Raw genomic sequence first — 16,581 nt, 5'->3', positions numbered from 1 at the left:
AAAAATTGCACAACTCCCAAGGTATGCTCCATGGACACTGTGGATCACCACCGACCAAGTGGAAACCCCACCGACCATGTCCGGATGGTCATCGACCATTTGTTAAGCTCTCGGCCATCAATAATTGGTCAGTCGGCACTCCATGTAGTCGACCGGCCAAGTCTTCCTGCAGAACCTGTTTTGACAGCAGCAGAGGGCAAAACAAGGCATGGCAATGTGTTTCAAGCAAATGTGTGCACCAACACATCCCTTATCATGTTCATGACTCAAAGGGGTATGGTCCTTGATTCCTGGACCACCAATCGCGCATTTTGATGCGTGATGGCCCAAGTAACCAAGTGTGCATTTCGATATCAAATGAAGTGCAATGCGCATAAACAAACAAATGAGGCCCCAACCTCTATCACTTGATCAAGAGGCAAGGCATGCATGCCAATGCAATGCAACCTAGACATGCGAACTAAGTATGCAACATGGCAATGCAAACAAGCATACAAGGCATGTGACAATCATGCTAATGACGAGTATGCAAGGTGTAATGTGGATGTTCAAGCATACAAACAAGCATGTGATAGGCTAAGTATGCCACGACATACAAGGCTAATGGACATACAAGATATGATGCAATCAAAGCATGCGGAGTGTAAGACATGTAACAACATGTAAAGAGTGGACTTACACTAATTTAGGCAGCTCTATACTAGGCCCAAAACAGTGGCCAAAAGCTATGAGGATGGGGCCAAATGCACATACAAGCGTACATGCAAATGGACCAACACTTAGGCATCAAAGAGACAACTCTTAAGCACACTTAAAAGAAGATGAACATGGACACATAGCATGCATAGAAAGCTCTAAAAATCATGTCATAAAGGTGCCAAACCAAGTAAACATGACAAGCTAAACATGCAACAATGGTCCGAGATTCAAGGAAAGCCTAAGGGGCTTAAACCATGGCTAAGTCAAACAAGCCTCACAAAGCTAAAAGGACTTAAAACAGGTCCAAGGCAGACCTAAACAAAGCTAAGGACACACCTAGATGGCATCTAAGTGGTCTAAACATGCAAGCATACAAAAGAGGCCACACATGGAGCATAAGATGACAATCTTGTAAAGCATTAATGGGACATCAAATGCAAGCATGCAAGCATACCATGAGGACTGAAATGATGCTATAAGTAGTGCCAAACCACTGAAATGATGCAAGGATGGCATGCTAGAGGGGTCAATGCTCAAGGCATATAAGAGAGTTTGCATTGTAGCTATACAAAGCAAAGCATGGATGACTCAAATAACCAAAAAAAGTCCCTTAGCATACTAAAACAAGCATAAAAGCTTCACAAAGCTAGGCCGAAATCATGCTAGAACAAGGGTTAAAGCCTAATGCATGTTAAGCCAAAAATATGGCATTACAAGACATGTATGCAAGGCAAGCATGGTGTGTCTAAACCAAGCAAAAACAGAAGTAATACATGGCAATATAAGCACAAAAAACAGCTAAGGCATGGCCATCATACACTTAAACAAGATGCTCACACATGAGGCAAAAATGGCCCTTTCCAAGGACAACAATGAGAGGGGGTGTCCCTCTCCTTCTTAGGACCTTAAGGCACCATCCTCACCACTGAAATCCATCAAGATTTCAGTGGTGAGGAGGCCCAAACAAAGTGGTTCCGAAGCTCACCAAAATAACACAAAAATGGGGCCAAACAAGGCCTAAGAGGGGTCAAACACCCCCAAACGACAAAGCAACCTTAAACAACTATGTTAAGCACTCAAAATCAAGACTTTTATTAGTTATATACAAAGTCTAAAAACAGTTGCAAGATTGGTTGAAATGCTATGCAAAAATGGGGAATAAATGGTGCAGTTCTTACCCTTGATGACCCTCTTCACAAACAATGCTCCAGTTGGTTCTTCAAGCTTGAATCCACTCAAGAACACCAAGAACAGCTCTCTGGCCCCTCAGAAACCAAGAGAAGGTGTAACTCTATGTGTTTGTGTGCAATAGTAAGACTAAAACACCTTAAGGCAAAAGAGAGAGAGATATAGAGATAGAATAGCTACAACTATGAACTAACCCTAACTCAGAGCTCCCTCTGTATTTTTTTTGTGTCACCTAACGGAGGGAGAAGAGGCTCCCTCTTATAGAGCTCACTCTTGCAAAGCTTCTCAAGTAAGCTAGTCAAGAGGGAGATCCCTCCATACACGTGTATGGAGAGAGGCAAAGTGGGTGCCAGCTATCACAGCTAGCACAAAATATCTGCCAAAAGTAGATGCACAGTGGTCGGCCAGCCAAAAATGTAATTTGACCAAAATAGATGGCCGACCGACCATCCAGAGTGCCGACTGACCAAATATTTTGCCGATGGCAACAAAACCCAGCCGGTGGCCTCAAGCCATGGCCGGTGATGTGTGGGAATGGCCAACAAGCCATTCCCTGCCCCTCAAAGGCAAAACACAAGTGTTTGGTGCAAAACCAAACACAAAACAGTCGAGTTGAGAGTTCCTGAGGCAAGGCGCGTGGCCGAGACCTCCGGGAACTCAAGACGAACACAAACAAGGATGATGTGACACCCTGAATATTTAATTAAATACCACATAAATATTTATAGTTATATAATTATGGGTGTATGTGATATATATTATTAAATAATTAATAATAAATACAGAATCTAATTTAGCACTAGGTTATATGGGATTAATTAGGGATTTTTATTTAGGTCCAAATTAACAGAAATATGAAATTCTAATACTAGTTAGATCAAATTAAAATAAAATAAAATAAAATAGTAAATAAATAAATAGGCTAAACAAATAGATATAATAAATATAATATATCTATGGAATGATAACAGATCTTGGAATTAAATTCATATCAGATTATGAAGGATTTGCTAATCTAGGTAATTAAGGACTTGATGTGTGCTAGGCAAATGCATATATGCCATTTGGGCTCTCCAAAGTATAGGAGAGGGTGAGTCACCCAATAGGATAATTATATCATCCTTAGGCTTGGTGGGTATATAAGGGTGGATTGGGCTGAAAAAACGTATCGAATAGAGGAAAAAGAAAACAAAAAGAAAGGAAAGAGAAGAAAGAAAAACCGAGAGAGAGAAGAGTAAGGAACTTATAGTAGGGAAGTTCTGATAGTAAAATAAGATTAAGGGTTATAATTAAGGTGAGGTATATTATACCTTGATTTACCATTATATGTTTTATGAATGTTTTGAGTTACCATAGCTTATTTTATACAAGTTATATTTATTGAGTTATATAAATAAAAGTTATGTTTATAAATATTTCAATTACGTGGGTTACTTTCTAAACTCTATTTACTTAAAAGGAAATCCATTTATATGTTTGTTTAAATTTTAGTATATATTTGACTATAACCTTATAAACAATTATATTTTGTAAGTACCACCACGGGAGTCCCACGCCTTGGGGGACTTAAATAACCACTAGCCTCTGTTTGACCACTTTGTGGTCCTCTGTTTGTCATGGATCTGTTGACCTCTGTTCTAACTGTCACTTCTGTGACTTCCGTTCCGTTCTGTTTTATACCGTGATTATGATTATTTATTTACATGATTTCTGTATTCTGCCACTTTAAATGAATTGTCATTTAAATTAAATTATGCAGATATTTTAGCCTAACTAATTATTCCTGGTTATTTTGTATTTCCTACACTCTTGGCATAATATTTCTTACTCTGCTGTGTGCTTATAGCTGTTACCCTTTCAGGTGACGAGATGTAAGGGGAACCCATAACCCCACGAAATGGAACCTGCTCATGGACTGATGTTGAATCACTATTTTATCTTTCTTTTTTTTGTATTTTTGCTCCCTTTTGTTTCTATTCGGGGCTGGTCACTGAATAATAAAATAATGAAAGCCCTAGAAATGTATTTCCTCTTTCTTAAATAGTAAGATGTAGTAAAATTTTTGTTTAATTATTTTTATTTGCGCAGCTTAATTTTGCTTCAAATAAGAATAAGTTAGTAAGTTACGATCTCAACTCTAAGCCCCTTGGGTTGGGTCGTGACAAAGGTGGTATCAGAGCAACGGTTCAAAAAAAAAAAAAAGAGTTATAAATAAATCTATAACTAAAACCATATAGCAAAATATATATATATATATATGGTAAAATCAAAATAAAATAAAATAATAATAAATATTTACATGTGACGTTAGTTTTCCTGTGTAATATGAATTGTAACTTGAATTGTAGTTTTCCTGTGTAAAACCTCACGTTTATTCTGGTGTTGTAGGATGTCAGAGATTTACCTTGATGATGCTTTTTGGAATGACCTCCAGGCCATCAACTTAGATGAAATTTTAGCCGAACACCCTGCCCCTACCCCCGCCTCACCTGAAGGTTGTGGAGATTCTGAGGAGATAGTCAGGGAATTGCACCCGGGTCTTGGCCGGTTGATGGGTCGGCCAATTTATATCCAGGTTGACCCTACTGACGACCCACACTTATTATGGAGGCACAGCCTTGCCCATACACGCAGACGTTTTCTCGGACCATCTCGTGTCCTTGGCGTCGCCCCGGGTCATGACCGCCCGCATTACATTATAGGCCCTCTACCCCCAGAGTTTGCAGCCAGGAGGGGAAGCGTGTACCTCGAAGATTATATTTTCACCACAGTCCCTAACCCACTAGAGATCATTAATATTCAAAATGTTGACTTTGATAATGACCTGTCATATGTTGAGACACCTAGCTGGATTGTCGACCGAGCATTTGTGGGTCATATACAGTCTATCCCCATTTTCGCAGTCCAAGTAGCATGGGTGTGTTTTGGTGTAATCCAGTTGGGGTGGGAATTCGAGCCTTTTATGCAGCACTATTTCCCCTGGTTTTTCGGCCCATCTGACCCACCACTCTAGATCTGGCTAGTAGAGAATCTTTTGTATGCTGATCTTGATATGTTCTAATCCCCTTTTTGTTAACTTTTGTTTTTGTTTACCACATGGATGGGACACCAACATATTCTGACTAATGTAATATGAATTGTAAACAAATAAATAAAAAATGTGTAATGTTGGCAATTTATATAAATATAAAGTGTACTACATGTTGTGCTATATATATGCTGCGTTGAAAATATAATACCTCGTTTATTTCTTGTAGAATGGCTAATGGTAATGGAAGTGAGTCATCAGTTAGTGGTATGGAATCGATGGAAAGAGTAATGGAAAGAGCGATTGCTAGTTTTCTACAAGCCTTGCAAGCTAACATCAACAATGGGACACCAGGACGGCAAGAAGGGCTGGTTACCATAAAACAGTTCCAGGATCTGAAACCCACCATATTTACTGGCGGCCTAGACCCAATGGTAGCAGACGCTTGGGTTAAAGACATGGAAAAGATTTTTCGGGCCCTACCTTGCACTGAGAGGCAAAAGGTAACTTTCGCCACCTTCACTTTCAAAGACAATGCACAAGAGTGGTGGCTTCTCACTCTAGCCAAAGAAGAAATTACGACTTGGGCAAGATTCTTGGAAGTATTCTACGAAAAATACTTTCCGGATTCATCGCGGGAACAGAAGGCATCTGAATTCATACATCTTAAGCAAGGAACCATGACGGTGGCCGAATATGAGAGCAAGTTCACACAACTCGCTCGGTTTGCTACATACGTCATCCCCACCAAAACTCGAAAAGCAAGAAAATTCGAAGCAGGATTGGATGTTGGAATTAAAGACAGACTTGAGGTCTTGAAATTGCCAACCTATGCAGAAGTGGTGGACCGAACGTACATAGCAGAAAAGGAAATTAAGGCCTCACGTTCTCGAGAACCAAGCTACAAGAAGCGATTCTGGGAAAGAGATAACAGAAGACCTGGTGTTACGTCTCATAAAAAGGTGAACATGGGCAAAACCAGCTCAGGCCACCAAGGTCCTACCAACCCCCGAGGTAGCACTATTCCAACTTGCCCCATTTGTGGGAGGATTCATTGGGGACAATGCCATCGAGACACGGGAGCATGTTTTAGATGCGGACAGTTCGGCCACTTGCTAAGGGATTGTCCAAAGATGGTTAATCCTACAGCCAGCCCCTCTGGCCCAGTCAGGAGACCCGCAGGACCTGGAGGAGAAAAGAAGGACCAAAACCGCCAAGGTCGGGCTTTCGCCTTGGTACCTGGAAAATCGGAAGTCACCGAAATTGTTGTGTCAGGTACACTTTCTATCTGTGGTCTTTCAGCCCATGTCCTTATTGACTCTGGGTCAACTCATTCTTTTGTTGCACCACACTTTGCCGCCAAGTTAACATCAACACCCGAACCGCTAGGATATACATTGTCTGTGTCTTTTCCTTCTGGTAAGTCTGCCTGTAGTGCTGGTGTGTATAGATCTTGTGTTGTATTCCTAAAACGCAAAACCTTATATGTAGACTTGATTCCCCTCCGTATTGAAAACTTTGATGCAATCTTAGGTATGGATTGGCTGGCTGCCAACCACGCCTCTATCGATTGTAAAGCCAAAAAGGTCTCCCTCAAGTTACCAAACCAACCCGAAATTGTCTTTGATGGGGCTAATGTTTCTAACCCTTCCTATATCATATCCTCCTTGGCGGCCTAACGACTTCTAAGCAAGGGTTGTGGTAGTTATATTTGTTATGTGGTCGATACACAAAAAGAGGCCCCTACCGTTGATGCAATTCCTATAGTTCGAGAATTCCCGGATGTCTTTCTTGAAGATCTACCCGGTATTCCAGTTGATCGGGAAATCGAATTCACCATTGAAACCCAACCTGGCACGCAGCCTATATCAAAAACTCCTTATCGCATGTCGATGACAGAATTGAAAGAGCTGAAGACTCAACTCCAGGAACTCCTGGACAAAGGTTTCATTCGGCCTAGTACCTCACCCTGGGGAGCCCCAGTATTGTTCATAAAGAAAAAGGATGGCACAATGAGATTATGTATCGATTATCGGGAGCTGAATAAGGTTACCGTCAAGAATCGATACCCACTGTCGTGAATCGATGCCTTGTTCAATCAGCTTCAAGGCGCGCAAGTATTTTCCAAAATTGACTTACGTTCTGGCTACCATCAGCTAAAGGTTAAAACGGAAAACATTGAAAAGACGGCCTTCCGAACCCGTTATGGGCACTACGAGTTTCTCGTCATGCCTTTTGGCGTCACAAATGCCCCAGCAGCCTTCATGGACCTCATGAACAGAGTATTCAAACCCTATCTTGATGAGTTCATCATCGTCTTCATTAACGACATCCTCATATACTCCAAGTCACCAGAGGCCCATGAGCAGCACTTGTGAATGGTTCTACAAACGCTACGTGATCATAAACTTTATGCCAAGTTGAAGAAATGCGAATTCTGGATTACTAGTGTACACTTTCTCGGTCACGTTTACTAAAGACGGCATCTCAGTTGACCCCCAGAAGGTTGCAGCAATTATGGACTGGCCACGACCTACTAATGTGTCAGAAATCCGGAGCTTCTTGGGTCTAGCTAGTTATTATCGATGCTTCGTGCAAGATTTCTCAAAGATAGCATCGCCCTTGACCCAGCTAACTCAGAAGAACACACCCTTTGAGTGGACTGATAAACAGGAGCGTTGCTTTCAAGAATTAAAAGGTCGACTTGTGTCAGCCCCTATACTAGCACACCCTACTGGAGCAGATGGGTTCGTAATCTATAGTGATGCCTCATACAATGGGTTGGGTTGCGTTCTCATGCAAGACGGAAAAGTCATTGCATATGCGTCACGATAATTAAAGACTCACGAGAAGAACTACCCGACTCACGATTTGGAATTGGCTGAGGTGATCTTTGCTCTCAAAATCTGGCGTCATTATCTCTATGGTACAACCTGCGAGATTTACACTGACCACAAGAGTCTAAAATATCTATTCACACAGAAGGAACTGAATATGAGGCAACGGCGATGGTTGGAATTTTTGAAAGACTACGATATAGAAATCCATCACCATCCGAGCAAAGCTAACGTGGTAGCAGACGCACTAAGCCGAAAGTCAACAAGAAGTTTGGCATGCACTCTCGTTTCTTGCAAGGTCAATGGGTTGCTCGCCAATGTAACTATGGAGTCTACATTGATTGGAGAAATCAAAGCACGCCAATGGGAAGATAAACTCTTGAAGAAAAGGTACGAGGAACAAGAGAACACGCCTGATCCTGATTTCATTAGAAGCAATGGGATACTGAAATTTCGAAATCGAATTTGCATACCCGACATTCCGGAACTCAAGAAGAAGATACTAGAGGAAACTCATAACTCAAGATTTGCAGTCCACCCTGGCAACACAAAGATGTACCATGATCTGAAGGAATACTACTGGTGGACCGAAATGAAAAGAGACATAACAAGCCATGTTTCCAAATGTCTGCATTGTTAGCGTGTTAAAGCAGAACATCAGAGACCTGCAGGGCTGCTACAACCACTCCCTATTCCTGAATGGAAATGGGAACACATTACTATGGATTTCGTGGTCGGGCTACCACAGTCATTTTCAAAGAATGATGCAATATGGGTCATAGTAGACCGATTGACAAAGTCAACGCACTTTCTACCAATCAAAATCATGTACCCCCTGAATAAGTTTGCCACCTTATATATCAAAGAGATTATTCGGTTGCATGGTATCCCAGTTTCAATCGTGTCTGACCGAGACCCTCGTTTCGTGTCTCACTTCTGGAATAAATTGCAAGAAGCTTTGAAAACTACACTGAAGTTCAGCATGGCCTGTCATCCACAAACAGATGGGCAATCCGAAAGAACAATCCAGACGTTGGAAGACATGTTACGCGTATGCGTGTTGGACCTCAAAGGTAACTGGGACGAGCACCTACCTTTGGTGGAATTCGCCTATAACAACAGCTATCAGGCAAGCATTGGAATGGCGCCGTATGACGCCCTATATGGAAGGAGATGTCAATCACCTCTGTGCTGGACGGAGGTCGGGGACAGGAAATTGTTAGGCCCCGAAATCGTGCAAGTCACAAGTGAGAAAATCTAACTCATCCAAAAGCGGATTCGCACTGCTCAGAGCCGCCAAAAAAGTTATGCGGATACTCGGAGACGAGACTTGGAATTTCAAGTAGGGGATCATGTGTTTCTCAAAATCTCACCAACAAGAGGAGTGATCCGATTCGGAAAACGCGGAAAGCTAAACCCACGTTACATCGGGCCATTCGAGATACTAGAAAGAATTGGTCATGTAGCCTATCGCGTTGCACTACCTCCTGAGCTATCTAATATCCACAACGTGTTTCACGTATCAATGCTCCGACGGTATCTCCGAGATCCAGAACATGTCATCGACTATGAGAACTTGGAAGTTCGAGAAGATCTCTCTTACGAAGAACAACTAGTGCAGATTCTCGATCGTCGTAATCAAGTTCTCCGAAACAAGACCATACCGCTGGTAAAGGTCTTATGGCGAAATCATCACATCGAAGAAGCTACATAGGAAACGGAGAGTCAAATGCAAATCAAATACCCACACCTCTTCGAAAATTAAGGTACGTCGAGTTTGGGGACAAACTCCTAAATTAGGAGGGGAGAAATGTGACACCCTGAATATTTAATTAAATACCACATAAATATTTATAGTTATATAATTATGGGTGTATGTGATATATATTATTATATAATTAATAATAAATACAGAATCTAATTTAGCACTAGGTTATATGGGATTAATTAGGGACTTTTATTAGTGTCCAAATTAACAGAAATATGAAATTCTAATACTAGTTGGATCAAATTAAAATAAAATAAAATAAAATAGTAAATAAATAAATAGGCTAAACAAATAGATATAATAAATATAATATATCTATGGAATGATAACAGATCTTGGAATTAAATTCATATCAGATTATGAAGGATTTGCTAATCTAGGTAATTAAGGGCTTGATGTGTGCTGGGCAAATGCATATATGCCATTTGGGCTCTCCAAAGTATAGGAGAGAGTGAGTCACCCAATAGGATAATTATATCATCCTTAGGCTTGGTGCGTATATAAGGGTGGATTGGGCTGAAAAAACATATTGAATAGAGGAAAAAGAAAACAAAAAGAAAGGAAAGAGAAGAAAGAAAAACCGAGAGAGAGAAGAGTAAGGAACTTATAGTAGGGAAGTTCTGATAGTAAAGTAAGGTTAAGGGTTATAATTAAGGTGAGGTATATTATACCTTGATTTACCATTATATGTTTTATGAATGTTTTGAGTTACCATAGCTTATTTTATACAAGTTATATTTATTGAGTTATATAAATAAAAGTTATGTTTATAAATATTTCAGTTACGTGGGTTACTTTCTAAACTCTATTTACTTAAAAGGAAATCCATTGATATGTTTGTTTAAATTTTAGTATATATTTGACTATAACCTTATAAACAATTATATTTTGCAAGTACCACCACGGGAGTCCTACGCCTTGGGGGACTTAAATAACCACTGGCCTCTGCTTGACCACTTTGTGGTCCTCTGTTTGTCATGGATCCATTGACCTCTGTTCTAACTGTCACTTCTGTGACTTCCGTTCTGTTCTGTTTTATACCGTGGTTATGATTATTTATTTACATGATTTCTGTATTCTGCCACTTTAAATAAATTGTCATTTAAATTAAATTATGCAGATATTTTAGCCTAACTAATTATTCCTGGTTATTTTGTATTTCCTACACTCTTGGCATAATATTTCTTACTCTGTTGTGTGCTTATAGCTGTTACCCTTTCAGGTGACGAGATGTAAGGGGAACCCATAACCCCACCAAATGGAACCTGCTCATGGACTGATGTTGAATCACTATTTTATCTTTCTTTCTTCTTTTTTTTGTATTTTTGCTCCCTTTTGTTTCTATTCGGGGCTGGTCACTGAATAATAAAATAATGAAAGCCCAAGAAATGTATTTCCTCTTTCTTAAATAATAAGATGTAGTAAAATTTCTGTTTATTATTTTTATTTGCGCAGCTTAATTTTGCTTTGAATAAGAATAAGTTAGTAAGTTACGGTCTCAACTCTAAGCCCCTGGGGTTGGGTCGTGACAGATGATCACCGAGTGTTCAAACGGTGACGTCCAAGTCTTGAGGACGGTCAAAAATGGGGTGTCTATAATGCGATATGTTAAAGCAAAAGGTGTTCACTTCGTACTTCAAGGCAAGCCAAAAGAAACAAAAGAGTTAGAAAATATGCATATTCCTAACTAATGCAACATGACTAATGCAACAAATGCGATACACAATTTAAATTGGCTCGGCTACTAACATGACATGTGAATCAACTTGATAGCATGCGGTTTGAGCACATTTCAAAGAAGGAATTAATAACAATGTGAGTCAAAATGATGTGCCAAGCCTAATGCATGCAAGACAATCGATGCAAATGATAAGAAATGCTAAACGAAATATGATGCTCTAAACTATCCATCATAAACGGGTAAAGGGAGAAAGAAATGGGGTTGGAAGACATATATGCTTATTACACATTTGCCCTCATGCATAGGTTATAACTCAAACTCGTCGGTCAATACCAATGCAAAACGACCTTAGGTCCAACATATTGCATGTCTCATCCATATTCATGTACTAAACTACCTAGCGCCATCTCATGCTTGCAATACGACTCTTGGTCCCTTATGTGCAAAACGACTTTAAGTCCAATTCATAGACAAAATGACCTTTGGTCCAATGTATGTAAAAAGACCATAGGTCCATCATATGTAAAGAAACCTTGGATACAATTTACACACAGAACGACCTTGGGTCCATCTAATCCATTTTTGCATTTATGCGTACTCATGATCCATGATCATGTTCATATTCATTTCTGTATTCAATCCAAAACGACCTCAGGTCCAATCATTCCTTCATTCAGAGCAGCCTTTGGCCCATTCAATAATTATACAAAACAGCCTTGGGCCCACTTCTTATATATACAAAATGACCTATGGTCCATGTAAGCTAATACACAAGACGGCCTTTAGGCCCATTTCATATTCGTTCAAAACGACCTTTGGTCCATTCAGGTGATTTCATACTTATCAACTTCATTATAGTCTTACACAATTAGACAAGGAGAACACTCATCCATAATTCGAATTCATAAGTTTAGAACACTTACACATGAGTGGTATTAACACAAACAGCCTATTCAAACATGTCTTCACTAAAGTATTACTCACAGTATTCCGGTGCTTGATTCGTCCTTGCACTTGACCCTACATAATTCATAACACATTGGGTTATAATACAATTCAATCCGTTCTTTAATTTGCTTAATGCTCTTAGGCTTCTTTCGTGTCCTTTAATTCATTTAGAATGTCCAATGCATGCCTAAGAGTGCTTAGAAATGAAAGAGAACAGAAAATGAATCATAAAATGACTTTTCAAAATTTCTAAAACAGAGCTCTCTACTTGAGTGTGGTTTTGGTCGCTCGAGTAGACCCCTTTAGTCTGCAAAAGTACTGGTTGTGTGTAATTCATGCTCGAGCGAGATTCTCAACGCTCGAGCGGAGAATTTTGCAAAACAGGGTTTGCTCAAGCATAGAGTTTGCCGCTCGAGCCACATTGCAAAACTCTACAAAACTTCTAGGAGCTCAACTTTCACGCTCGAGCGACACTTTTCTCGCTCGAGCAGACAAATGGAATTTTGTGTTTTCCATAATTCTTTTTGAAGCTCAAAACACATCTTCAAATGTCCAATTCATGTATAACTCATTCAAACATGCAAGAATACACCTAAAAACATAATTTCAAAGAGAACTTTCAACCATAATTCAAAATTCCAAGGATGTAATGGTTTTAAAACATGAACTTTACATATATATACAACCCATGTTTTGTATCTTGCATAAACGAGCTTCAAGGTTTAAAACTAAGCCTCAATACATGAAATTTCTTACATGCATGTATCAAACAATCCTCAATGAAATATAACCTACATGCTTTACATTCAAATATGCAAAATCATGGCCAATTCTTACATGCATGCATCCAATGATCTCAAATTCACCAAGCTTAGCTTAGTTTGTGTATTAAACTTCACATATACTTTGAATTCACTTAGTTATGAACTTAAACTCAGGAATTTGAGTTCAATTACTCACCTAAAAGCTTCAACCCTTCCAATTATGGCTAATTCTTGAGCCTAGCTTCCATGTCTCAAGCTCTTAGTTCAAATCTCCAATCTTGAGTTTCCCTCTCTCTCAAATTCAGCTCCCTCTCTCTCTCTCTCTAAAGTGTATCTTTAGATTTTTGAAGTCAAAATGAGGTGCCTAAGTGTGAATAATTATATACATACTAAGTGATTAGCTTAAACTAATCCATCTTAATGAAGGTTAATCAATTGTATTTAATTTAATCAATTTAATCTAATTATTTTGATCTGAATCAGTTTTTAATTAAATTTCGTCATAGGCTTTAAAAATTATGCTAATCACATTAATACGGCCAATTTTAGTTTTTGTCATCTCTATAGTCTTCAATTAAAATTTATAACTGAAAATCAGATAGATTTTCCTACGGTGAATAGATAGAAACTCAAAAACACATATAATCATATAATTAACATTCAAAATTATATCAAGTTCATAATTATAAGCATAATTAAGATTAAATAGCATAATACAGAGTTGGGTGTTGTCACATTCTTCCCTTCTTTAGGAAGTTTGGTCCCCCAAACTTATGTTACCTTCTGTTGGAAACAACTATGAGTAGTGTTATCACATTTATTCTTCTTTCTCCAACATGGCATCCTTACCATAATGTTCTTTCCATTCCACTTTTACCATTGGAATGGATTTGTTTCTCAGTTGCTTCAATTGTCAGTTAATAATCCGTTCTGGTTATTCTCCGTACTCCATATTTTCATCAAGTGCTATTCAATTATAGTTAATCACGTGGAATGGATCTCGGAAATAGCCCCTCAACATCGACACGTGAAACACATTGTGCATTTGTTCCATTCCTGGCAGTGAGGCAACTCTATAAGCAACTGGACCAAGCCTTTTCAAAATTTGAAACGGCCCAATGTAACGAGGTGATAGTTTACCCTTCTTACCGAACATTAATTGGCCTTTCATCGGATTTACACGAATGAACACATGATCACCGTCCTCATACTCAAGAGGCCTTCTCCTAACATCTGCATAACTCTTTTGTCGGCTTTGAGCTGTCTTAAGCCTTTGTTGAATAACTTTGAATTTATCAGTAGTTGTCTGCGCAAGCTCGGGCCCAAGCAAGATTCTATCCCCAACTTCAGTCCAGCATATTGGAGATCTACATTTTCGGCCATACCAAGCTTCATATGGCGCCATGCCAATGCTGGAGTGGAAATTGTTATTATATGCAAATTTAGCCAATGGCAAGTAAGTCTCCCAACTCCCTTGAAAATCCAAAGCACACATTCAAAGCATGTCTTCTAGAGTCTGTATAGTCCGTTTTGATTATCCATCAGTTTGTGGATGGAACGTTGTGCTAAGCCTTAACTCTGTTCCCATTGCCACTTGAAGACTCTTCCAGAATCTAGATACAAATTTCGGATCTCTATTCGACACAATAGACACTAGAACTCCATGTAAATAAACAATCTCATCAACATAAATAGTAGCTAATTGGTATGCATCGTACATAGATTTTACAGATAGAAAGTGTGCAGATTTAGTCAGTTTATCAACTATAACCCAAATGGAATCCATACCTCTAGGTGTTCGAGGTAGGCCAACAACAAAATCAATGGTTATATGTTCCCACTTCCATTTTGGAATGGGGTGAGGTTGGAGCAAACCTGCTGGTTTCTGGTGTTCAGCCTTAACTTGCTGACACTGAAGACATTTAGACACATATTCTGCAATCTCGCATTTCATATTTGGCCACCAGTAACTCTACTTTAGGTCCTGATACATCTTGTTGTTACCTGGATGCATAGCAAACATCGATTTATGGGTTTCATCGAGAGTTCTTCTCTTTCAGGAATATTTGGAACACACAATCTGTTTTGAAATTTCAACACTTCATTTTCAACACTATATCTCGATTTTGGATTTGTTTCAAATTCATCAACTATCTTTTTGAGGACTTCATCCCCCTTTTGTTTTTGTTTAATCTCATTAATGATTGTTGGCTCGACTGATATGGCGGCTATCAACTCATTCTGCTCATGTGATATTACTTCAATTTCAGATTTCTCAAAATCTTGCAAGATTTCTTTCTGTTTAGTAAGTAGGCAAGCTAAACTTCCTATCGATTTTCTGCTCAAGGCATCAACAATTGTGTTGGCTTTCCCAAGGTGATACTGAATTTGAAGATCATAATCTTTTATTGGTTCGAGCCATCTTCTCTGTCGCATATTAAACTCTTTCTGAGTAAAGAAATATTTCAAACTTTTGTGATCTGTATAACCTTCGCATTTTTTCCCATGTAAGTAATGTCGCCAAATTTTTAAAGCAAATACAACTATGGCCAATTCTAGGTCATGTGTCGGGTAGTTCTTCTTATGTGGCCTTAATTGTTGAGAAGCATAAGCAATTACCCATCCTTCTTGCATTAATACATAACCCAGACCTTTATAGGATGCATCACTATAAATCACAAAGTTTTCCGTACCCGTGAGCAATGTTAACACTGCTGCAATAGTTAATCTTGTTTTCAATTCTTGGGAGGCAGATTCTCTTTCATCGTTCCATTCAAATGGTTTCCCTTTGCATGTCAGTTGGGTAAGAGGCATAACTATTTTTGAAAAGTTCTTGACAAACCCTCTGTAGTATCTAGCTAAGCCCATGAAACTGCGGACTTCTGTTACATTTGTTGGTGTAGGCCAATTTATAACTGCTTCTATTTTCTGTGGGTCCATCGAAATTCCATCTCCATTGATGACATGTCCTAAAAAGACAACCTCATCCAACCAAAATTCACACTTCGTAAGTTTAGCAAATAACTTCTTTTCTCTAAGTGTTTGCAAGACAGTTCTCAAATGTTGTTCATGTTCAAATCTATTCTTTGAATATATCAAAATATCATCGATAAAACCACAACAAATTCATCAAGACAAGTCTTGAAAATCCGGTTCATAATGTCACAACCCGAACCTGCCCCCTAAAAGTTTAGGCCATGACCGGCCTGTACTTAGGCCTCAAAGACAAAATTTCAAAATATTTAAATACATTGGGGCCTAAAGTGGAAGCAAATCAAATAGTAATGTCCATTGAGCTTGTGCATACATGATAACTGAAATAATTAAAACAATGTAAACACACTAATATACATACATATATATATATATATATATATTAGTCACATATACATAAAACTTAAGTAAATACAAATTCTAACAATATAAGGTTAAAGCCTCAACACAGAGACGCATCTTGGGTGGCTTAACTTAGCAGGTTCATAAATGAATTCCTGAGGCTGACCTAAGGATGGTCTCCTGATTGATGACCTACATACAGATAAAATATGGAGTGAGCGAAGCTTAATGGGTAATAATAAAGTGATGTGAATCAGGTAAATAATCTAGATTTAAAAGGAGCTTAGCACCATACTCTTCCACATTTACATCATTCACAACATTATTCATTA

General features: G+C 38.9%; 1 protein-coding gene across 1 annotated transcript; it reads left to right on the top strand.

Annotated features, from left to right (window-relative positions):
• Positions 1-5,145: 5,145 nt before the first annotated feature.
• Positions 5,146-6,996, top strand: LOC145799569 (uncharacterized). The gene is made up of 2 exons (XM_082889164.1): positions 5,146-6,334; positions 6,653-6,996. The coding sequence occupies exons 1-2, from the start codon at positions 5,146-5,148 to the stop codon at positions 6,994-6,996; spliced, it is 1,533 nt and encodes a 510-aa protein (XP_082745290.1).
• Positions 6,997-16,581: the final 9,585 nt, after the last annotated feature.

The sequence above is a fragment of the Camellia sinensis genome, chromosome 9 (genome assembly GCF_055761805.1).
Source record: "Camellia sinensis isolate YWXY chromosome 9, ASM5576180v1, whole genome shotgun sequence".
Taxonomy (NCBI): domain Eukaryota; kingdom Viridiplantae; phylum Streptophyta; class Magnoliopsida; order Ericales; family Theaceae; genus Camellia; species Camellia sinensis.
The sequence above is the reverse complement of the archived record's forward strand: the minus strand, read 5'-3'. Positions and strand labels throughout refer to the sequence as shown.